This window comes from Rousettus aegyptiacus, unplaced genomic scaffold, assembly GCF_014176215.1.
Source record: "Rousettus aegyptiacus isolate mRouAeg1 unplaced genomic scaffold, mRouAeg1.p scaffold_m13_p_2, whole genome shotgun sequence".
NCBI lineage: Eukaryota > Metazoa > Chordata > Mammalia > Chiroptera > Pteropodidae > Rousettus > Rousettus aegyptiacus.
Window position 1 is genome coordinate 161,503,419 of NW_023416295.1, and position 26,084 is coordinate 161,529,502.

The window sequence follows — 26,084 nt, forward strand, 5'->3', positions numbered from 1 at the left end:
GTCTTCTGTGGCGTGCTTTTTTCCTGACAATATTGTTTGTAAGATTTATGTTTACTGTTGGATGCAACTGTAGTTTAGTTATTTTTGCTGCTGTATAATCTATTTTTTAACTATTCTATAATTTATCTGTTTGCTTGTTCATGGACATTTGAATTTATTCCTAATTTTTATTTTCTAATGAACAGTGTTGCTATGAATATTCATATACATGTCTCCTAGTTGCTGTATGAAAAATTTCTCTAGGACTATACGTTATGCAAATGTTCAGTTTTACAAGACAATGTCATTGTGCTTTCCAGGGTAACTGTATCAGTTGTCACTCTCACCTGTAGAATATTAGAATTCTCAGTTGCTGGACATCCTTGCCAAACATTTGGTATTGTTAGGTGTCCTAATTTTTGCCCAATTGACTCATTGCTTTTTCCAATTTTTATTTTGTTTCCTCTTGTTTACATTTTTATTAATAAAAAGGTAATTTTGATAAAACACAAGAAAAATGTGTTTAGTTTTCACCGTTCTTTAAAATTACTCACCCAAGGCTCAGTTTTACGAGTGTTTTACACTGGTCCCTTTCTCTTTGTATACAGACAATGCGGGAAAAGAACAAATCGAATGGACTTTACTTCAGAGATGGAAAGTGTCGAATCGACTACATTCTCGTATACAGAAAATCCAACCCGCAGACGGAAAAGAGAGAAGTATTTGAAAGAAATATTAGAGCAGAAGGATTACAAATGGAGAAAGAAGTAAGTAGTTTGTTTGGATGAGAAAAAATATATGCATCTATTCATATCAAGAGGCAATTGAAAAATAAGCAGTTAGTCATTATGTTAACAGGATGTTTTATTTGGTCAGAGTTTGCTAATCTGTAATGTTTGGGGAATGTTCCAGTAATTAGACTTTTCTGGCACAATTTGCATAGAGAGCATTTCAATGCCAAGTGATTTCATGAAAATCAAAATACTCTATTCAAATTGAATAGATTGCTTCAAAGTGTTAATTTACCTGACTTCCTTCATCTGCTGGTTCTTTGTCTAGTCTCAGGAGTTAAGGAAAATTTCAGATAAAATGCAATCACCCCACTTTGTAGGCTCTTTTTACATTTCAGGAAACATAATGAGCTTGGGCATCCTCGCACAGCAGAAGAGACTGCCTGGCTGATTTGTCCAAAAACAGCTGAAACTTACAAAATGATTCCAGTTTTAAGGAGCTTTCAGGTTGTTTTTATCATGTTCTCAAACTTAAGAGTCACCTTCTCAGTATTTGCTCTCACCTTTCCCTCCTTCCTCTCTGTATGGGGAGTTTCAAGGAAATATTTAGTAAGGAAAGTGTGAGAGGTCCAGCTAGGCCTCTGATAATAATCCATGATAAGATTATTGGGTACCCAGAAATACCGTGTGCATTTATAGAACTTGGCCCTGGTAGGTGGATTACATAACTCTTCTCAGATATTCCCTAAATATTGTGCAAAGATTCTGGAGCTTTTCGTAGTCAATAAGGAGAATATATTAGCAGTTAAATTTTTTGCCTCTGATTCTGCTCCCCGAGGTTGAGGGGATATAGATCTTTGAAATTAGACATTCAGATGTTTCTTTGTATGGTGCAGGTTGCATGCTGATCTTGGGACACTTCAGATAAGTGGGATTTTTCCAAATCTGTTAGACTGGTCTCAATTCTTGAGGATTTATAAAACAGAAACTGTATTTTTCTAGAATGTCTCCGACAAGAGAATTAGAAAAATGGTGAGATGAGTGTGGCCTTAAGGGAATAAGTTTCTCATTCTCAGGAAATTGGAATCAGTTTATTCAAAAGACTGTCTCAGTTGGGGGTTCCTCCAGAGCAACAAACAGAATTAAATATGTTGTTTCTCACTTTTGTGGGGTTCCAGAAAATCCTTCCTGTACCTATTGAACATATCTTTGATAAATCTTGATCCTTAAGTCTTTATCAAGACAACTGTATACTCTCTTCTTAATGTTAATAACACATTAATATTTTTTATCCTTAAAAACCATATCTCATCTTTCTTACCCCTAAGTATCAGAATTTTCATATAACGAAATAAAAGCTCTGTATTGTCACATGATCCTAAATAATGTCAGTCCTTTCTCTGATCTACTCTGTCAAAATTTTGATTCCCATCAAAACTAGGTAGCTTTATTTGGTTAATGAAAGATATATATTTTTTTAAGCTTTGTAACTATTTTCTCTATTTCTGAGGTCCCTTCACAGTTCTTTGCAGTGCCATTTCACGAGTTATTAGTTAAAACGCAAAAGGTCTAATATTTTTTCAAATGATACACATTACTAAAGAGATGACAGATCTCTACGTGTCTCCTAAGATATCTAGACCACAGTATTCACCTACCGGAATTAGAGCAGGTAGCTTAGGAGGGTTATTGTGCCTTTTGTTACACGGTTATGCTAACCATGGTGTAATGATACACTGCTTTTATAATTTTGTTTGAGTATATGTCTTAAAATTTTAAATACCTAGGTATTTATTTTAATGTTTAGTAGGAAAAAATAGCAATTGGAAAAAAGGTGATGGCAAAACTTCATAAAAACTTAGCATCTCTTCCTCCCCTTCCCTCCGTTTCTCCCTGGGTGACAGCTTCCCTCCTTATCCTTTATCCCACAATCGTCAGTTCACTACCAACAGCTAGGTTTTCCTCTTTCTGGAACCTTCTTCATTAGTAGCCTTTCTCACTTCCTGGCTCCCGGCTTTCCCTGCCACCCACGCCCTTTGCATAAGTGGCACAATTGGCTGTAACTCAGCCTCTGAGCTCTGCTGGGCGTCCTCACGGAGGCCTCAGCCAGCTCAGCAAGCAGGAGGTGGCCTTTGCAGGTTCTTCCCTGCTTAGGAAGCAGCAGGAAATTATAGATAAATTAATCTTTCCCTGTCATGAGTAATTAAAATGTTTCTTGGTTGAACAATAAACCTGTTTCTACGTGATGTTATTAGATTTAGAAACCATGAGAAGCACACTTACTTAAATCAAGTGTTTTATAAAAAGCTGCAGCAGAGAGACAACACTTTTAAGAGCTATTTCAGCTTCCAGAAGTTGCTTCAACCTTTTGTACACAAAACAAAGAACTTAGTTCAAGGTGGGAAAAGAGAGAAGAAAACACAGGAAACTTACTGCGAATCTGTATAGATCTGAAATGATTTACGCTAAGTACATTCTGTGAATTACTAGTTTCTTCTTGGTTAGCTGTGCGTTGTGCTGTCCAAAAATCATAGAAAACATGTTTTACAAACTTAGAAGTTTATGCTTCCAAATGGATAAAGACAGGCCCCTGAGTTGAACAATTTAACAGTAAGAGGGTCTTATCTCTTTTAACATTGAATGTCAAGAAACTCAGCTAGGAGAATATTTAATTCATGATAAAAGTGAGGGCATAGTTAAATTTAATCTTTCTTAAAATCTTTGCCCCAGCCTGATTAGTCAGCAAGTAAGTGCTTACTTGGGCACCCTGAATCTTGAATATTCTGTAACTCATATTAACCCACAGAAAGCAAAAGCACAGCAAAATTCCCAAATAAATTATTTCCAAGTGATTTAGTATCTGTCTGTTTTAAGTGGTCTCCTTTCTAAAGGCACGTTCATTTATATTAATTCACATATTCTGTATTAGATATTTTTTATTTTTTATTTTGTGATCACCATTGATGCTTTGGTACCCACTCTGAAATCATTCATAAGTTTATATTTTCCTTTGTATAAGTAGTCAAGCCATGGATAACTTTTGAATTATTTAGAATGTGTAAATAACAGCTATATTAATAGAGTGCTCGGCCTCTTCAGAATCATGCAGAACATGAGAGAAAACCCATGTCATTGAAGTCATTACAAAATAACTGTAATTAGATAAATCATACCATATTGACGATAGTTAATTCATTCAATAAATGTTTGTTGCACCATCATTCTGTGCCAGGCACTGCTTTAAGCACTAAGAACTCAGCAATGAATAAAACAAGTTCCTGTTGGAACTTAGGTACAAAGTAAATAAGTAAATATATATTTATACACACATACACACACACACATATATATATATTTATAAAATATATTAGGAATTGCTAAGGAGAAGAAAGAAAAGCATGAAGTATCGAGAGGGGCTTGCAATTTTATAAAAGTTGGCAAAGGTGGGCCTCTCTTCCAGAAAATGAAAACAGCACTTGCAAGGGCCCTGAGGCAGAAACATGCCTGGTATGTTCATGGAACAGTGAGGAGGCCAGTATGACAGGAGTTGACCGAGCAAGGCGGAAAATAGTAAGAAATGACATCAGAGAGATAATAAAAGCCAAATGACGTCAGGCCTTAGTGGTCACTGGGAAGCTTCAGCTTTTCTCTGAGTGACATGAGAAATCCTTGGATAGTTTTGAGCAGAGGCATGATGAGATCTGGTTTCTATTTGATTAGAGTCACTATGGTTGCCTGGTGGTATTAGACTTTGGGAAGGGAAGAGGTGACAAGGACAGAAGCAAGGAGAACGGTTAGATGGTTTTGCAAGAATCCAGGGAGGAGATGATGGTGTCCTGGTTAAACACATGGATGCTGAGAAGAATAGAAAGGAGAGCTTATGGAAATTACAGACAGATTGAATGAGTTCTGTGGAGAGAGAAGAATCATAGACTATTTATGTGTCCTATGCTATTTATTTTAAAGAGTTGAAAGAAGTTGCCATTTAAACAGATGCAAAGAGGAGCAGGTCCCCTTGTAGACATGTCAAGTTTGCGGTGTCTCATTGGTGGAGACGTTGAGTGGGGTAGAAGAGTCTAGGAGACAGGGAGAGATCTGGACTGGAAATATACATATGGATGAGCACACCAAAGGAACAACTAGAAATGAAAAAGAGATCCAAGAATTGAGAGGTGGAACACACCTGTGTTATGAAGTTGGCGGCCAGAGGAATCCACAGAAAGGAGCTAGAAGGAAACTTAGAGGATGTGGTGCCCCCAGGAAGGTGTTTCAGGAGGGATGGAGTTATTGATTATGTCAAATGCTGCTGAGGGGTGAGTAAGATCAAGACTGGGAAGTTGGCCGTTGAATTTAGCCATGTAGAGGGTTTCGTTGAGCCAGGCAAGAGAGATTTCTGTGGAGAGGTGGAAGAGAAAGTGTGGTTGAAGTGCTCAAGAAAGAAGGATGGTAGAAAACTTGGAGGAAACAAATTTAGTTTTCCAAGGACATTCACTATAAAGGAAAAGAGAGAAAGAGGATGACGACTGGAATAAGAAGGTGGGTCAAGAAAGAACCCTTCCTATATAAAATGAGAGAAATAACTTGCTAATAGAATCATTCATTTGAGAGGCAAAAGAATGACTGCAAGTTTCTCTCGTCATTTGGACCCGCCTGCCAGCATTGTGCCCACAGACATAGCCTCTCCCTTCTGGCACCAGGGATGTCCTTACCATGTTCTCACTAAGGCCAGTCCTTCATTCTCACAGTCCTACTCAAGGACATTGCCCCCAAAGAGAGAAAATGAGCTTTAAAAATAGAAATACACAAAATAATGCAATCTTTCAAAGCAGTTTGTTTCGGTTTTCACTGGTCTCTGAGAAGGACTAACAATTTTTAACTGCAGTAAATATATACACAGTACTCCAGGTTCTGTATCTTGGACATTTTCCTTTGCAATGGTGACAAAATGGTATTATGAAAATTTTCACTCTTGCATTTATTAATCACTTACTATTGTTCTCCCCATTTTATAGATGAGACAGTTGAGGCAAAGCAGTGACTTGCCCCAGGTGACAAGGCCAGAAATAAAGCCAGGATGAAACTCTAAGCATACCTACTCTTTACCTTTGTATCTTGTTGATACCTGGTATCTAAAGATGAATGTCAGAGTTGAAGAGGGTAGCAGACAGGCGGAGGAGACAGGCGGAGTTAGGAAAAGGAGAAGGAAAAGGAACCAGGAGAATTGGGGTGCATGATGAACTTGGGTGCTGTCTAAACTGTAGTGCTTGTGCGCTTGGGCTGCCAGTAGCCTTGGATTTGAATCCTTGGTATAGCCCAAAGGGCATTATGTAGTTTATTAAACTTCTGGATCTTGGTTTCTACATTTTTAATATTAAGGAAATTATTATTGAACATGAACTGTGTGAGAATTAATTTAGTCTGTATAGGCAAATACAACGTACAGTATCTCTGTTTTTTATTTTACCTGACCTTTTTGTTTTTCCTTTGTGTTATCTTTATAGTAAGTAATAATGATTTTCGAGTTATTATTGTGATATGAAATTTCTTTATAAAATAAATAACTATTTTAAAAAGTAAGTTAAGGAAAAATAAGAAATTAAAATACTGTAGATGATGTACAAACTCGGCAAAAATTGAGAAGGTTGCACAAGTATGCTTGCAGTCTTACTTGGCTAGTAGTTCGTGATGCCTGGCTTCTAGTTTTTGCCCCTTGGTATATGCAGGTGGCATCTGTGACTTGTGTTTAACCAATAGAATATGGCAAATGTAGTGAGATGTCACTTATCTGATTATGTTATGGCATATTAGACCCTGTCTCAGCCAACTGGCATTAAAGAGACTCTCCTTTACTGGCTTCGAGGAAATTAGTGACCATGTTGTGAGATAGTCTTTGAAGGAGGCCGTATGCAAAGAAAATAAGGTGGCCACTAGGAGCTGACAGGTGTCCCTGGCTGACAGCAAGAAAATGGGTCCTCACTCTTACAACTGCAAGGAAATGAATTCTGCCAGCAACGAGGGATCTTGGAAACAGGTCTTTCCTCGGTCGAGCCTCTGATGAGACTGCAGCTCTGACCAACACCTGTGTTATAGCCTGGTGACACCCTGAGCTGTGCCTGGATTCCTGACCTACAGAAACTGTGAGATCGTTAATGTGTGTTGTTCTAAGCCTCTAAGTTTGTAGTAATCTGTTATGCAGCGGTAGGTATCTAATACAGTGGTTAGTGTCTGGGATCAGACATTCTGAGTGCTGATTTGTTTCCACTGTTAAAAGCTGCGTGCCCTTGGGAAAGCTAGCTCGTCTGCAACATGAGGCTACAAATGAGATCTATTTCATGGCTTATTATGATAATTAAATGAGGTAATTCATATTCAGTGCTTGTTTCTGAACCTATCATATTATAAGCATTTAATAAATATTTTTTATCATCATTATAGTTATCATATCACCTAAATACAGTGTATTAACACTTTTACTTTTAAAATGATTTTTCAGGGCAAAATTTTAGAAACTTTTTCACACAGTTTACAAATTCCTGAATATGTAGCCATTAGGAATAGCAAAATCGACTGATCATCTGTCACTGATGTCTATTCATGAAAGAGATTAATGATTATGGCCTTGAAAAAACTCCAAGATAATGGCCTTGGAAAAACTCAGAACACATTAGGTAACAAGTTTAGCATTGTCAAGGTTCAGAGATTTATCTGCTTTTGGAGGATTTGGTTTGGATTCATCAGGAAAGAAATTACAGATGAACCATGAGCTAAAACATCATCCTCGATTGCCTGTCCTTGTCTTTCTTTACCCGTATTCAAGGAAGAACTTCACAAAGTCATCTTGTTTGAAGTGCTTACCTCACCCAGGTGGTTTCCTGCCTTCGCAGGCTTCCTAGTCCTGCTTTTCTACTTATTTTCATTTCTGTTTATGTTCTGCAACCACATCCAGCTTGTTACTAGAGGTGCTCTTTCAGGATCCAGAGCTCTGAGAATCTGGGAAGGAGAGAAGCAGGGACTCCTCCTTTCCATCGCCATTAAAACCATGATAATGAGCGCCTAAAATAAATGATTGTCAGGACACACTGAACTATACAGATTCCTGTCGTTTAGTGCTTTCTGGACTCAAAAGAGAGACTTGGACCTTACTCCACTTACAAAAGACCATGAATGGTTGATTTCCATGGCTATGCCTGGTAACACCAATCAGTTTCTCAGCCTCAGCGCTACTGATCTTTGGGTCTGGGTAAGTCTTTGCTGTTGGGGGACTGCCCTGTGTGCTCTAGGATGTTCAGTAGCAACTCTGGCCTATACCTACTAGATGCCAGTAGTACTCCCCCCAAGTCATGACAACCCAGAATGCCTCCACATGCTGTCATATGTCCTTGTGTGTGTGTGTGTGTGTGTGTGTGTGTGTGTGTACACAAGTGTACACATGTGAGTGGCAGAAGCATCCCTGGTTGAGAACCACTGAGTTAGACTCATAATGTTCGACTCAACATTATGTAGTTTGTTGCATTGTCCATGAGGCAGCTAGAGAAATTAAAGGCAGCTATTCCATTTTTTTCATTTGTGGGGACCAGCTGATTGAAGCACTCTTAACAGCAGACTCTTGAACCAGAAAAGGGACTTATGTATTTGAGGGGAAGAATAGGGTAAGTTAAGATTGGATAACTTAACTCTGGCCTTTCAAGTCAGACAACTGAGATTTAGATCCATTTACTATTTTATCACTTAAATAACTAGGTAAGGCTTTTAACCTCTCTATGCTCCAGTTTCTTCATTTATTAAATAGCAGTAATCCTAACTCATGGGGCTGTTACGAGGATGAAATGACTTAATACATTGTAATGTGCTTAGAAGAGCCTGGCATGTATTAAATGCTCAATAAATGCTTGCTGTTGGTATTGATAAACACGGGAGTGACTTCAACCACTGGTGCCCCTGATTCCTGATCTCAGGTATTCAACTTCATCACCTCTTGGACTGAGGGTCCCTGGCCCATGTGTAGGGAAAGCTGAAGAGATCTGGTGGGTAGGGTTCAGTACTTTCTGCTGTCACCTGCCTTATACCAACCAGTCCATCAGAATCAGCATGTTGTTCTCACTGGTCCATCTTCTTAAGGCAGCTTCATCAAACTGTTTGGTGGGGTGAGTGGCGCTTTCTCCTTTCTCTTCTCTCTCCTCCTTCCTCCCTCTCCTTTCTTTTTCCTCTCTCCCCCCATCTCTCTCACCCCCACCTCCCTCTCTCCTACTCCCAGGTACCCCTTACTTTCGCTCTAATTTTCGAAGTTCTAATTATTATTGCCTCAACTACTTTTGCTTGTTTATGGAGACAGTTTAATCAAAACATTTCTGGTGCCAGGTAAAGAGGACCTGTACTAAGTCATCCTGAACTGATTTACTCAAAGGATTATTCTAAATCAATACATATTTCATATGACTCACACATATTTCTTCACTCAAGATAGCACAACTTAAAGGGGAGGGGGGAAACAGCCATTATACAAGGTACAACTGAAGAACTTAAGTGCTATTATGAACTATAGTTACTGTCTCACAAGCCAAAACTTAATCTGAAAGTTCTCCTCAGTAGTCGAACTTGTCTGACATAAAACACATTTTGCATTGTCATCGTTTATTACGTACCAAATACAGGCATTGCATTCTTCAACTATGAAAGGAACTGAAGTCCTTTCTCTATGGCGTTATTTTTGTTCCTGTTATTTTTACTGCATGTTATGCTAAATTGCTAAAAATTGCTCAAAGTATATACTAGGAGTATGACACTAATTACTCTTTAGAGATGGAGAGGTTTCAAAGCTTTGAAGTAGTCCGCACAACAACTGTAAATCCATGGTCTCCTGCGTATAATCCTCACAGATAGAAAACTTGGCGAAGGTGAATGATAAGCCGCATTTTGTTTGCAAAAGTGATGAGTCAGCACTGTCCCTTGAGGCGGGGGCCCAACGGCTTCCCTCACTTTCCGTTATGTCTTTGGCATATTTTAGAAGTAGTCGATGGTACCTGATGATTCCATTTCTAGACGGAGTCATTTTTAATTCATTCATCAAATGTCTCATGAGTGTCTACTATTACTGAGGGAAGAGTGGCATTAAATAAACAAGTATGTCGAGTGTGATGAGTACCATGCAGAAAACATGCAGGAATAGTGGGAGGGAGTCACTGTTTCATTCCAGGAATTCAGGAAAGTCTCTAAAACAATGGGCGAACTAAGCACAGAGAGACATTGGAATTTGCATTCTTAAACCCAATTCTCTAAGGCAGTTTAGAGCGCTCCCACTGTTGGGAACTGTATTTGCCTTGCATTTTTGCATGTATGGGCTAGGATGAAGGTAGGAAGAATAAATGGAGTGACTGAGTAGAGAGTGAGGGTGGGTGTGCTGCAGGAGGAGGGAAATGGATCAGCTTTGGCTGGGGGAGGGCGCGGGGGCGACTGTGGTATCTGCATCTAAGTGACCTCTCCCAGGGCACAGAGCAGGGACAAATCAAGTGTGTGGGCAGTGTTGGACCTTTGGGGAGACCTGACCTGGTTGCAAACCCCCTCCCTAATTTGTCCTTTGCCATTTATCAGTTTAACTTACAGCTCTTCGGGGCCTGCCTCTTTGGTGGTCTTCTGCACTTTTGTGTACATAAACATCACTTTCTTCTTTGGAAGTCTTACCTGGTGATTGTAACTGCTTGGCCCCTCTTGGCAGTTAGGCTTATGCAGCAAGACTGGCTATTCTGTGTCTTCCAAGAATGAAGTGTTCAGAAGCTTACACCACTGCCACAAGCCTGGGGAGTGAAGGACAGGAAGCCACCTCCGACTACTTCCTGAAGCACCATAGCAGTGAGTCCTGGAAGCTGGCCTGGAAGGGCCACTAGGGAACCGGAAGCATTGCTGAGTGTGGCACAGATGGATGACTCTCAAAAAACTTACCTGAACGTGTCTCTAACTTACAAAGATAACTTACCCAGCTATCGCTAACTGCCTACCCGCAGAGAGAAATAGCCTCCTCTTTTCCACCTTCCAGATTTCACCTGAGCACCCCTCATCTTTCCATAGGGAAGAGGATTCTGGGAAATGGAGTCCCAGCTTCTCCTTGGTGATACCAGAGGAGACTTCAGAAGGAGGAAGCAGAGATTCCAAGCTGACAGCCAAAAGCATAAGGCAGCCACCAGCCCTCCTCCTAACAGATTTGACTGGCCACCTGTCCCTCCACTTAAGCTGTGCCGGCCCCCTCTCTGTCATACCCAAAAGGTCTTAAGGTTGTCGTGGACCCTACCACGACTCCTCAAGGTGATAGCAGAGTAGCTTTTTCTGGTGTTTCACATAGGCATGGTGGGGCAAATTCCCCACAGTCACAGTACCTGCGTCACACCCACACCCTCGTTCTGATGCTAACACTAGGCAGTTCTCTCAGTTCAAAGCAGAGCTGAGTTCATTGAGACAAATCTTTAATTTGAGAGTCAGACAGCAGCAGTCAAGCCTGCATGAGGAAACGCTCATGTGTTTGTGATGCAAGGAAAAGGGAAAAAAAAACAAAAGAAAGACAAGTGGAAAACAGCTTCCCCACAAACTGCCCACAAAAAGAATGAAAGAATATTCTTTCCACCACTTCCGGCTCCGTTGGCGTGAGATCACCAGTCATCATGCAAATATATATTGAGTATCTGTTATATTTCAGGTGCTGTGCCACACAGCGGAGAAGCAAAATTGGAAAAGCATTTTAGTTGTCTACTATTGCATAATGACTCCAAAACTTTTGACTTAAAACGATAGTCATGTATTTTACTTTCGAGTCTGCAATGGGCTAAGGCTCAGCAGAAACAGCTTTACTGTGCTCTGTGGGGCATCAGCTAGAGTAGCCGCTCCTAGGGGTCTCATGGACCCCCTTTCATGATGGCTTTCTCACGGAGTTGGACAGTTAATGTTGGCTGTCAGCCAAGAGCTCAGCCAGGCCTGAAGGCTGTGATCCTTGGGTCCTTTCCATGTGGATCTCTCCATAGGCCCCTCTAAGGCTTCTTTGCCTCAGGCTTCCTCATGACATGGTAGCTGGGTTCCAACAAAGCTAGACAGAAATGCATTTTATGGCCTAAACTCAGAAGTGTTTCTTCTGCTGTAGCCCATTAGCAGAGGCAGAATCAAAGGGGAAGGGAAATAGATTCCATCTCTTGATGGAGTGTGACAAGGTTCTAGAAGACATGGGGCAAGGCCATCTTTGGATTATACAACCTGCCTCGATGTGCTCAGTGTTTTCGAGGAACTCTTGGACTAGCAATGAAGACAGACAGGAGCAGGTGATTAGAATGCAGCTGGAAGAGTTTCTGTAAAAGCACTAAGAGAACTTCAGGCTCTTCAGAGGTTTCAGGAAGGTTAGAGGAAGTGACCCGGGTCTTGAAGGATGAGTAGGTATTCACCAAGCAGGAAAGCAGAAGGGCATGGCATTCCGGACCAAAAACAGTATGAGCAAAGGGACAGTAACTTCTGGTGTTGGCGTTATGGCTCCTCTGTGCATCTCTGTTTCTCCAGTTGGAGTGGGAATCCTGTGACCTCCCTGGTTTCCCCACAGAGCCTAGCACAGTGCCTGGCTCATCGTTTCATCTTGACTTTCACATTATTTATGTTTATTTAGCAATTTCCCATGAATGTAATTTGTCAGATATAATCATTCTCCTAGGCCTTAATAACTGGGCTGATCCTAGTCAGATATGCATTTTTTAGTCATTTCTTTTCAAAGTGATCTAATATCTTTTAGCTTCTTTACAACCAAATCCATCCCATTGTACTTCTATTTAAATAGAGTCATCTCGTTGCTGGCTTTATTTCAGGCCATGGGTTTTATTAAACTGGCTATAATACCTGCAGAGTACCTGCTATTACCTGCAAACTTAACAAAGATCATGGTGGTCTTCCAAGAAGATGGTCTATTGCTCATTAGGGTTCTTTTACCTCCATTCTGATTTTTTCTAGGTATCTTGAAATTAAAAAAAGGCTTTATAGAAAGCTGAGAATAGAGCAAGCAGAAGAATGAAACTGTACTGCACACAATTTTCCCTGACCTTAGCAGTCCAGTGGGCGGGAAAGAAAATGACACGTGGTGAGACCTCATGTCCATTAGTGTTTCATAAATGCAGTAGGTCTCCTCTCGGGGCCTCTTTTCCTCCACAGTCTGTAGGTTCCTTGATTTAGCCAGGATATTATTTTGGATTGCACAGCAGTAAATCACTTTGGCATTCATCTGAGGCTGCCTTGATTCAATTTTTCAGACTCTAATAAGTACCCCTGGGTCTTCTGAAATCTAGTCCCTCATTCGATGACTCATGGATACTTGCTGTTTGAGGCACCCAGTGTTCCTTCTGATTGCTGGAGGGTATTGCCCACCCTGCCATTCTCTATACAAACTCCAGTAGAATACAAAACTACTAGTCTTGATTTTTTTTTTTTTTTTTTTTTGGTCACACAGTTTTATTTGATTGGCAAAACAAAGATAAGCAATCAGCAATTAAGTACTGAATTTTAGTTTGTGATTTTCCTTTTTTTTCTATTTACATTTAGCACATATAATATCCCTTTATTGCAAAGTTTCTTTGGGGAAGGAGAGTTCTAAGTAAACCCTTAAATACTTGGAGCTAATACTTGGAACCAAAACTTGCTTTGAATGGGTTTAAATATTCCAACATGTCACCAAAAAGTGATATGATAATGATAATATGAATATGATAATAAGCCTGCTGTGGCCCCCACCATAACAATGCACTCACTCCTGCCTTTTTTTATTCGTTCATTTATTATTATTTTTTTAATTTTTACAAGAGTTTGAGTTTATCTCAGGCAAGCCAATGACATGCTGGGAAGCAAGCTCTCAAATGCTCCCTAAAAATGTCAATCATTTAATAAATATATAGTGCCTGGCACAATTCTAGGCACTTGGAATACATAGGCGAACAAAACAAAGAGCCCTTATCCTGTGACACAGCCTAATGAAGGAAGCAGTGAACGATAAACATGATAAATAAGTAAATGACATAGTATGTTAGAAAGTGATAAGTGATACGGTAAAGGAAGAAGTAGAATAGTGTGTGAGAATACTAGGGGTAAAGGGATGGTAATTTTAAATAGGGTGTCGGGGAAGGGGCTCACCGAAGGAGACATCTGATCAAAGCATGGTTTCAAATGCCTTATCTAACATAATGTATTAACATATGTAATAGGTAATAATATATATTAATATATATTTATGTATAATTTAATACTATATATTATCTAATATCTAATTGTAGTTACATATATATGGCTTAGCCCTTTAAAAGTAAGCAGTGGAGTTACATTATCATTATACTAATGAAGAGCTGATGATGTGACGAGCTATAATCTATCAGCTACATTTCTCTGTTATCAAAAATCATGAGCCCTGTTTCTTGATAGCTTTTTTTTTTTTATAACCTTTAGGTAAATATAAGTTTGTAAGCTGTATTGCTACAAAACACTGGTATTGCATTCTCTAATTTTGATCAGTTTTCTACTAAGAGATAAATAGAATAGGCCTGGGAAGGTTGTCATATCTTTTCCAAGAGCATAAGAAAGTATTTCCAAAGTTAAATTACTTCTTTCCTGGCAGCAAACCCCTGCTCATCTGTCCTTTCTGGATCATGCTTATTTCATGCTCACAAAGGGCATAATGCTGTGTGGGTTGTTGCTTGGGTCATAACTGTTTATAGTTATCAGCAGGTTGATCGTTTGTGATAACATAAAGCATAACTGTGATGGTATAGTCGTTCCCAAGTTCAGCTTATCTAATATACCACCTTGAAGGAAAAAGGAGATGTTAAGATGATCTGTAAAAAGTAGAAGAGCGTTTGAAGTTGTGTGGATCAGAATTGACGTTGCTTCCTTCTGAGGAGAGACTTGTTACCACATGAGCGGGCATCCACAAAATGGGCGTTTTCTCTTCTGGGATCCCAGAGGACACTAGACCAACTTTTGTTTATAATCATCACATTATTTGTAGTTAATATAATAGTTGCTCTGTTGAGCTGTAAGTTTCCTGAGATCCAGGACCATGCCTTAGCCTTATCCATATCCCTAGGGTCTAACACATTGCCTAGGATGTAGCTGAGATTATCTTCAGGCATTTGTGGAATGACTTTATGAGTGGTTATGTTGTGAGGAGGATAAGATATTTGCTCTACACAATGATTCTGTGATCCTAAGTAGGTGATGGAGGAAAGATATTCCACATCAGTGTAAATTAGTTAACACTATTTATCAGATATAGCTTCTCCTACTCGTGACCTTGTAGACAGATAGGTCCGTATAACTACTTCTGTCCAGTGGTCTAGATGCAGAAGTGGCATGTGTCCTGATGAATCCCCCTGAGCTCTGCCTTCCCTCTGTCACAGTGACCTGTCAGCATGAATCACCAAGTCACTACAGTGAGCTGACCTTCAGTAGACATGTAGCATAAATGAGAAATAAACATTTATTCTAGCACCAGCCAATATAAATAAAGAAATTTAAAATTCTCTAGTAACCATGTATAAATAGTTAAAAAATTGAATTAATTTTAATGTTTTACTTAATCCAATAGATCTAAAGTATGATTTAAATATATAACCAGTATAGAAATTAAGGAGATATTTTACATATTTTTAGACATTCTAAAGCTTCAGAATCTAGTGTATATTTTCTACAGACAGCACATCTCAATTTGGACTAGCTATAGTTCAATTGCTTAATAGCCACTTTTTGACAGTACAACTCTAGTTAAGTCACCGATATTTGGAAGTATTTGTTGCAGCAGCCAAACTTAGCTCGTCCTGAATGATACACCACACATTGATTTTCTTCTGATGCAGTAATTTTTCTAGGCTTGATTAAAAGCCTAGAAACACTTGATCAAAAGCGTCGATGCAGAGTAACCAAGTTGTTTCAGTGTTCACTGAATGAAATATTTGAAAATTTGTGCTTAGCAACTTAGCTCTAATCCTCTCCTGACTGTGGCCTAGAGGAATGTTTATTTGAGCTTCCCATAAATTTAAACCATGTTGAAACCTTTGTAGTGGCAAAAATATGATTTTTTTTCTGTCTAATAGTGTTTTAACAAGATAATCCATAATATGAGAAAGCTAGATCTCATATAGATAGTCTGGATCTCAAGATGCTCATAACTTAATTCAGGAAACATTCATTCTTAGTGACTAAGTATTTAGTAACATACTGGGGGCTGGGAATGCGACTGTGGAGAAGATGTATGGTCTTCCAGAGACATTAGCGAAATACATAGTTACAGAATCAATTGAAATATGACCTCTATTAGTTTTATATTGCTGCATAAAAGATTATCTTAAATGTAGAGGTTTAAAACAACATATAATTTATGATCTCATAGTTGCTGCGGGTTAAGAGTCTGGGTTCAGCTCAACTGTGTATTCCAATCAGGATCTCATGAGGCTGCCATCAGGTGTCAGCCAGGCTGCATCCTATTCTGGAGTTCAAGGTCTTTTCACATGGTTATTGGCAGAATTTAGGTCCTTGCGGTTATTGGACTAAGGTCTCCCAATTTCTTGCTGGCTGCCAACCGGGGACTGCTCTCAGCTCCTAGAGGCCACTCATGATTTCCTGCCCTCATAGATCCTTTCACAACACGGTAGCTCACTTCTTACAAACCAGCAGGAGACTCACTTTGACCTGGAAATTCTCTTTTAAGGATTCATTTGACTAGTTCAAGCTAATCAACCTTTTGGTTAACTCAGTCAAAGATTAGTATCCCAGTCACAGGAGCGATATTCCCTCATAGCCCACACTCAAGAAAAGGTGGTTATTCAGGACGTGTACACTGGCTGGGTGGGAATCTTGAGGGCCCTCTACAGTTCTGCTCACCATATAACTTGAGACTTGATGGAGCAGAATTTTCCAGGCAGAGAAAACAGTATATGAGAAAATCTTGAGACTCTCAGGATTTGGCAGTTTGGGTAAAAGAAAGAAGCCCCTGATGACTGAAACTCAGTGGTACAAGGTAAGAGAGTGGCCAGGTTGTGCATTGGCCACTTTAGTGATTTTCAAGAGAGCCGTGAAAAACCATAGATCACATACATTTTTAAAGATGTCTCTGATGTCAGAATACACAGGTAAGAATGGAATTGGAGGGAGCCCAGCTACAGGGCTGTTGCAGTCTTCAAGGAGATACAGATAGTGGCTTAAAGGAGGGTGGTGGCAGTGTGGATGGAGAGAAGTGGGTGGATTTGAGAACGATGTGAGAGGTAGAATTAATAAGATGTGATCATTAACTGGATGTGGAATAAGGAAAAAAAGAGAAGTCAGAGGCAGCTCTTGAGTGAGTGGGGGGATGGCTCTGCCATTTCCTGAATCCAGGGCCACTGAGGAGCAGTTTTGTCAGAGAAGCAGATAATTTTAGACACGTCGGGTCTGATACGCTGATGAGACACTGAGGGTGGGTATCATGTGGGCCATTGGCTGTGCCGATCTAGACCTTGAAAGAAAGGTCTGGGCCAAAGTTATGCCTTTGGGAGACATCAGATGATTGGTGATGTCTGAAGCCATTGAGATGAGATTACCCAGGAATAACAGGTAGCGGAGACTGGAACCTGAATTGAGTCTTAGGGGAAGCTTATTTAAGATCTGCTAAGTGTTAGTGGCCATTTCACACACTGAGTTCCTGATGCTGATGCTAGTACCATCTTTAGGGAATGAACTGTGTGACCATTGAAGAACATTGAATACCTCCTAGGCTTCTCTCCACCAGAGGTATAGTGTGTGTGTGTGCGCGCGCGCGCGCGCGAATTGTGGAGAGAGAATCGCATCAAAATCTGCTGAAATGAGATACATTCACAATTTCTGATGCATCCCTAAGAAAATGAAGAATTAAAACATACAAAAGTCTTTTTAGAGACACACACCCTCATTTTTTTAAGAAAACCGAAGCTCAGAAAAGTACAAGTCATTTACCTAGTGACACACAGCTAATTAGGTGGCAGCCCCTCTGAGAGGAGTTGAAATTACTTAGCAATTACTTCAAGCCTTGTTATCCTCCAGAGATGTACACTTCTCCATCCGTTTCTGAGACTAGATTCCAGATCCACCAAGAAATTCTGACATCAGCTATAAGTTGGCGGAATGTCCATTTGAGCATTCAGTAACAGGGAGATAGAAAGAAGTTTTTATTTATTTTATTTATTTATTTTTTATTGAACCACCTACTGTGCCAGCTGCAGAACAGCATTGAAAGATGGGTATTGGTATCCCCATTTTACCATTTTACAGGTGAGAAAACTGAGGCTCCTGAACTAAGTAAGTAACATATCCAGAAACATAGGTTGTGAGTGGCAGAACTAGGCTTCGAGGTTGTCTCTACCTCTGGCTTTACATTCACTTTAGAATGTAGCGAGAACTATATGCAGTGTACCCTGGGTTCTAATAGCTAACGAGGCATTTTTCCAAAAAACAAAATGGCCATGGAATGGAATCCATGAGCAAATGCATTCCCGTTAGCCCCAGCTCTCCGGCGGAGCAGCAGTTCTGAAGCCCAACTGCCTTTGGGTACAGTCTGGGTTCCCTTCTCGCTCACTGTGTGATCTTGGCCAATCTCTGCGCCTTCGTTCCTTGTCTGCAGTAAGTCAAAGTAATGATGCCTGCTTCGCAGGGCTGGTGTGACGTTCAGATAATTTAATGTGTGTAAACGCCCTAAAACACTACCTAGCATGTAGTGCTCCTACCTCTACCGCTATTATTTTTCCTCCCAGAGGCTTATCTGACTTCCCAATTGGAAATTAATATCTCCTTTTTGCCCCCAGCATTTTAGGGCTTTGCTTTGTTTTACTAACAGCATAGTTATGAGGATGTGATATCCAGGTAGTTGCCTAAAGGGATACAGAGCAGATGCATGTGGCTATCCTGATTTGACCCTTCATGTTCGATAAGTGGAAATGTCAAGTATATTTATTGCCCCAGGCTCTTTACCTTTGACTCTTCTCACTGCCTGGAATGCCGTCTCCCTGGATAATGAAACCTTTCTCTGCACTTCTTCAGATTTCTGCTCAAATGTCACCTTAGCTAAAGGCTTGTCCACCCTACTCTATCTAAAACAGCATTTCCTTTTTACCACCACTTTCTGTTTCCTTACCTTTCTTTCTTCTAAGCATACCATCAGAAAAATATGTTGATTGAGGGTCTATGTCCCCCATAGAACTTAAGCTTCGTGAGGGTAGAAATTGGGTCTGCTGAATGTTGATGAATAAATGAATGTCCCTAGAGAAACATTTAGCAGATGCTGGGGACTGTAGAGGGACAGGAGACAGAATTTGGGTTTCTCAGGGTTTTTTCTAGTTTAGATTTCTAATCAAAGACTATAAAATTCTTGCTAGATATTGGTTCTTTATTTGTCTCCTCCCCATGTTATAACTTGGATGAGTGCTGTGTTCTTACCACCACCACCAATATGGTGTGGCCCTTCTTGGAAATAACAATTACTAACATGTTTTTAAATGCACTGTGAGCCTCTTAACCTGTGTCATGTCATGTAATACAATTCAATAGATATTGTTGTCATTTCCCATTTTACGGTTGAACAGACTGAAGTGTAGAGAGGTCTGGTAGCTTACCTGAGATCACAGAGCTGTTAAGAGGAAGACATATAAATATGTGCAGTCCAACCGTCAGAGTCTGAATTTCTAACCTCTGTGGTTCAACTCCTGATGTTGTTCTGGACCTAGGCTCTCTCCCGGGGTGACCTCATTCAGCCCCGTGGATTTTAATATTGTCTGTATCCCATCCACACTTACTTTGTATCTCTGGCCCAGACTGCTCCCCTGAGCACCAGACTCCTTTATCTAACTACTCACAAGACATCTTTTTATGGGTAACTTGAACTTAACACTTCCAAAACTGAATTTACGATTTGTCTCCATGCCCCCACACCTGAACCTGTTTGCCCCTTCTCAGTAGTGGTGTCAGGGTCATGATATGTAGAGATGGGGACATCTGTATACATGTCTTAGAGAGATGGATTGCTTAGATTAGATAATAGCATGCTATGTCTTATTTTCCTAACTGTTGCCTTATTTAACTTTCCCTTACTAAATCATGACATACCAAGCCAAGGACCATGATTTATATATCTTTGCATTCCTAGCACCCATTACATCAAAGGTGTTCAATATGTTCTTGTTGAATGAAGGAAAGAAAAGGAACATTTTCTGTGAATCATATCTATTTCTACTCCAGGTAGTTTCCACACTGCTATTTAATTTCTCCCATTATTCTTCTAAGGATATTTCCTAGATTCCTCTAAACGGTCATTTTTCTTCTCCCCGAGTTCTAACCTAAGGGATCTTTATTGCAGTATATTAATGAAACAACTCTAGGTTTCAAAAAAGCCATTTTAATTTTTCTTCACTTTGGCACTTGCACACTTGTTTATGTGGAAAAGAATACTTGATAATGAGGAAAAACCTATTTAGACACAATAGCATAATCATTCATCCGTGGAGTAAAGTGATATATAAGCCTTATAAAGCAATCATCTATTTCACATTTATTTTTCCAGGCTGAGGTTCAGTATGTCCTTGAAAAACTGAGTAAAATAATAAACCCCCTCTACACACACACACACACATGCACGCTTGGGCACATGTGTATGCACACACACAGGATCTAAGAAAAGACATTATCATTGAAGGGAATTCAGGTAACATTTTTCTCAAGTTTATCAAAATACCTTTTAATAGTTTCACATGAATTCTCAGTTCATCAGTAGCTTAATTTTGCTCTGTTTTTCTTTGTTTTCTAAAATATGAAATTCTTTTCAGATTAGTTTGTATAAACTGATAAAGAAACAATTCAGAGATTGTGCATCTTTAATACATGTACAAAGCCGTGAATTTATTTAAGCCTCAGAGTTTATTAGGTAAAATCGACAAGGGAGACAAGGGCTGTGGGCATGGACTCAACTCTGTCTGGAATAAACATTCTGTTTGGCTGTGAGCAAGTGCCTACGTGTAGTCTCTTCCTCCTCCTCTAAGAAGTTGAAGGAAAGCCTCTCTCCAAGGTTTACATGGGAATAAAATAAGGTAATGTGTAAAAAAGTGCATCCAAAACTTAGTGCTTCCAAAACACTAAAAAATAATAATAACAAATCGAGTCTTATTATAATTGAAATAAGAAAAAGTCATTTTTATCACGCCGAATGAATCAAAACAGCTGTGCTTTTATGCAGAAAATGGTTGAGCTGAGCATTTTAGTTGACTCTGTGTTTTCAGATAATGTACTTGGCTTTTTCACGACATGTGGCATTTAAAAGGTGCCCGAAGCGGAATATACTAATGTATTCTTAATGTTCTTATACACTTATGGGGATCTGCGAATGCTTATTTGTCCAGTAGATGGTTTAGTTTCTGTAAAACTAGCAATCAAAGTAATTCCATGAAGAAAGTATATTTTAAGATTATATTCTGCTCTAAATCAAAGTTTGTTGATTCTGTGAATCAAGTCAAGAGTGAGTTATTCCTGTATTGTCTTCCTTGTTGGCGTATTTTTATTATTTCTCTCCTAGACGAGAGAGAAACCACAGTGAACATAGACTCTTGGAGGAAAGCTAGGTGAATTTTATGAATTCCTTTCTCACAATTAAAATTTCCAAATGAGGAAGCCATAAAACCATCCCAGACTCTGAAGTATATCTTTCACATTATCAAAAAGATCCTTTTTTAGGAAATACATTAATTTTTCCACTTTATAACTTGAAGAACTGTACTATCTCTGAAAAACGAGTGCCACTCTTTTCCAAGGCACAGAAACGCTCAGCTGATAAGCTGTGAGAGCATCTCAGACCAGTGCATCTGCAGGCATGAATGGCACTGGATGGAGAGGTTTTTTTTGTGTACCCCATGTTTCCGTATGTTCTGGACAGACATTGCCACCTATGAGGTCATCCCTCTTGGCTCCTTAGCTCTAAGACCCTGTGCCGGGAAGACTGAATGTAATAAGCTACTGCACAGACAAGCGGTTTGTGCAGACACAGCACTGGTCATCACATCTTCAGTGGTTCCTGGCTTGTCCATTCGTTCCCTCGGTGTTTGCTTCAGCGACTTGGGGTGTTGGCATCAATAGTTATTTCATCGACAGTCACTTCACAGGACCCACAGCTCTCACATGGGCCGGGACTAACTGTTCACACGTCACTAACTATAGTCATGAAGTACACAAATACTGGTTGTGCGCTCCCGCTGACCCAGGCGCTGTGCTACGCCTGGAGGAATCAGGCATGAATAACAGGAACATCCCTTTTCCTCAGCGTGCTCAGGCAGGGGTCTGCTCGTCTTAAGCCTAAAGAGAAAAACCGTAGTTCAGCCTGAACTACCAGAAAGTTTGAATTTTTCATAGCAATATGAGAGAGTGCCCCCATACCACCATTGTGGATTTGGGCCTTGGCCCTCCTTCCCGTGGGAAGTTCAGCATCACCAGAGACTCCGAGGGCATTGTAGCGAGACTAGTTTGATTTTCTATAATATCTTGAGGATATTCATTCCTATGAATTAAGTACAGTATGTATAAGCCCTGCAAACAAAAACAAACAACAACAACAACAACAAAAAAAAAACCCTAAATGAAAACATGAGAAACATGTTACAACTGGAAAACAATTCCCTGTAGCACAAATTAACTCCAGCTAGAGCCCAAAGTTGAGCTGCTATTTTTGCTAGCTGTGAAAAAATACTAGATTGTTTCTAAATACCACTATAAGGAGAATCGAGCCACAAAGGCCTAACATATGTCAACATTCTTAAATTATAAAACTTTAAATGACATGCAATGCAGAACGACGCTGTGTGAGGAAGAGATGGATAAAGTCTTGGCCACGTTGCTTACTTAAACTGGTTTGGCTCACTGTTTTCTCATCTTCTACCTCCGTCTACAACACAGCCCTCACCTTGGGAAGTGACTTCCAAAGGAAATCTCATCATTGGGGATGTCTCTTTGGCCAGAGACATAGGCTAAAACCTGTTGGGTGTTTATCAAGGTGTGAAGTCCTAGTTTTACTTCCCTAAATTCTGTGTTGACAAAACAAACAAACAAAAACCCACAGAAGGCAAAGATTTGGGGCCAGAGAACATACTCCTTTGAGAAAGCATGGCCTGATACTGACCCAGCTTTGAGTCTGATCTCGTAGGCGCCTCCATCTCTCCACCACCAACAACTTCTTTGGTCTGGACGATCAGAGCATCTCTCCCTCTCTCTGCCTTCACTGCAACACTCCCTTGTGATTGATTCTCCACACGGCAACCAGAGTGATCTTTGGAAACCTAAATCCAAACAGCTCCTCAGTGTCCCTAGAATAAATTCCAACCGTCTGGCTGTGGTCTGCGAGGCCCTGCACGCTGTTGCCCCCGCTCACTCTCTCAGCCTCCTCTCGTGCCAGTCTGATTCCCACGCTCAGTCTCTCTGCTCTCTTTTCTGTCCCTCAAACATAAGATGTACCGAACGATTTCCAAACTTAGGACCTTTGAGCCTGGAACACTGATCCCATGGTCTTTACCCAGCTGGCTCCTTCTTTACTTCACAGCTCACGTGTCCTTTCTTCAAAGAGGGCTTAAACCTTGACTTCTTCTCCAAAGTAGCATGTTACACCATCCTGTAATTCTTTTTCCCATTGCTTTTTTACTTTTTTTTTTTTTTTTTTACCAGAACACACATCGCTATCTGAAATTATCCTCCTCTTTTTAACTTTTTGCCTATCTTTTTAAACATACTTTTGCAGGATGTCAATGACATTCACATCTCTTTTTCTCACAGCTGGTTTCCAGGGCCCGACACCCAGTGGTCTATTTGTTGAATGAATATATGCACATGTAACAGCCCAGTTTACTGTCCAAGAATGCCACGAACTTGAACTCCATACAAGTTCTTGCATTCTAAGTTCCAACTTAAACTGCAGGAGACTTGGATGTACTTTTCAATTTAGTTTCTTTTTTTTCTGTTTCAGTCCTCTGTAATAAATAGTGACATTATCTTTGTGAAGTTGCATGCCCCATGGGAAGTGCTTGGAAGATACGCAGAACAAATGAATGTAAGAATGCCTTTCAGGTAGGTGTAACTATATATTTCCCCTGATTCTCTCTGCCGATTCAGTGTAAATGTAATGAGCTCTTCTTTCTCTCAGAACAAGTAAAACTGAAACGTGGTGCTATTACGAAAGAAAATTCTTCAGATATTTAGGAGGTGCAATATGTCTTCATAGCCAATAACGATTTCATGACTTTTTGTGAAATTTTCTGGCTAATTCATTCCTTAGCAGGTAGCTATTACTGAAATTAAAAGAATTTTCTAAGAGGCGTTTTCATTTCCACAGTGCCATTTTTGGAAGCCTCGTGTACTGCCGCATCGAAGGGCCAGGCTCTAGGTATCAGCAGTACTAGGCTGTGTTCATGGTCATTACCGACGGGTCCCTTCCAGGAAAACGTTAAAATCTGCTCCTATGGAAACACATCCAAGAAATTTCATGAAAATGTGCTCTATTATTAAAAACAGCCCATTCTTAAAATTTAAAATGTCACTTTATAAATACTGTGCAAAGATAAGCATTGATATTTATTCCAAGAAGAACAGAAACTACTTTGCGTGGATTGCTTAGTTGTTTACAAGGAATAATTTACCTTCGTCTCAAAGTGAATGTACTTATTTTCCCTGTAGATTAAGGAAAAGCAATCTTCATTCACTAGGTGGATATAAAATCATGTATTAAACCTGACGTTATAATTGCCAAGATGTGTGGGAAGTCCGTAATGGAACTGGGTGAGGGATTTAGAAACAAGGACAGTTCCAAAGGGAAGAAAGAATTACATACTTTGGGTTTGCAATTCGCCAATAAGATCAAGTCAGACAATAGGAAAGTGGCCAACTAGTGCCAATTCTAAAATCTGCCTCTTAACAAACTGTAGAAAGTAATAGAGACAAAGAATCAGCTGCATTCCTAGAAACAGAGGAACACATTTCGAGAAGGGCAATTTCCATTCATAGACCTGTAATATATCTCCCTGGTGGGTATTATTTTATTTGTTTTTTGGCCTTTATGTTCTAGTATTAAGTCAAAATAGAGGCTGAGATTTTTAGCATCTATTTGCCTCCCGGCAGATTCTCAAAGAAATTGAGATAAATATAGTTCTCATCTTTGAATTTAAAGTGTTATGAAGAAAATCTAAGAACCCACAGATTTAAAATACGAATGTTTATCACTGAGAGAGAATAGCAATTTAGTTTCCATTGAAAATCGTTACACTACAATTATAATTCATTAAAGCTAGTAATCAATGCTATAACCATCTAATATGGATTAATAATATATTGCGCACAAGAACCACTACAAAATATGCCAGGATGAAGTCAAATTTCAGACCAGCATCTTGTAGCCAAAAAAGCCAAAAGTCTATCTTTTGATTAAAGTAAAGTAGTGAAACTTAGTGAAATTGATGCCTTCTCCCCAGTAGAAATCTCACAAAACCTTCTGCCAGAGCACACATCTGGAGCCAAGAACCCAAGCAGATGGTAGAAACTTGAGCAGTGTTAATGCACAGCACGTTCCCTTTGTACCTAGAAGGATTTCCTGTACGAAGGGCCTGGCAGGCTCATTACCTAGCGGAAAAGTGCCATCTGCAAGATCACTGATACTTTCCTCATGCAGCATTAAGAGACTGATCCAAGCAATAAAATGAAAAGCATAATATCTGTGAATACTAATCTTCTTCTTAAATGTAGAGATTCCTGCAGGACAACAGTTTTAGAAGATACTATTGAGGTGTGGACACTAATAGGCCTCATTAATATTGATGTGATTTTCATCTGAGCATAATTTCACTCGACGCAACCTGATGCATTTAAAATTTATGTTATCATCTCATCCAGCGTTTCAAACAAATAACTCTATTTAAGGACATATAAGCATTTCCAGAGGAGGAACCGTCCTGCCCTAGCATTTCAGTAAAATATCCAAACATCCATTTGCCTGACTGTAAATGCCCCTCACAGTCTCGTCTGTGTTTATTATTTTCCGCACTGTCCTTCTGAATTCTACATTTTGTCTCCTTGCGTTGTTATTCTTACAGTGTTTAAAAGGAAGTCGAGGAATAGGTTTCGTGTGGGATATTGCCAGTGAGACTTTGTTCTCAAATAGCTGTATGTCCATGGATGTGGAGTTTTTCTTAAATTAATAGACTATTTTTAGAACATTTTTAGATTTACGGCAAATCAAGTAGATAGTACAGAGTATTCCCATACACCCTTTCTTACTTCACTCAGCCTTATTATTAATATCTTGCATCAGTGTGGTATATTTCTAATCATTCAGGGACCAATATTAATACATTA

At 39.6% G+C, this 26,084-nt stretch overlaps 1 protein-coding gene across 10 annotated transcripts in view; it reads left to right on the forward strand.

Annotated features, from left to right (window-relative positions):
* ANO4 (anoctamin 4) overlaps positions 1-26,084 on the forward strand; it is a 322,241-nt gene that overhangs the window by 178,557 nt on the left and 117,600 nt on the right. For 8 of the 10 annotated variants that reach the window (XM_036237351.1, XM_036237354.1, XM_036237349.1 and 5 more), the window contains 2 exons: positions 588-746; positions 23,707-23,807. In XM_036237351.1, coding sequence (XP_036093244.1) covers positions 588-746; positions 23,707-23,807 — 260 coding nt within the window. Of the gene's footprint in view, positions 1-587; positions 747-23,706; positions 23,808-26,084 lie in introns of those variants that run through there. The other 2 variants (XM_016127021.2, XM_016127020.2) reach the window with 2 other exon arrangements.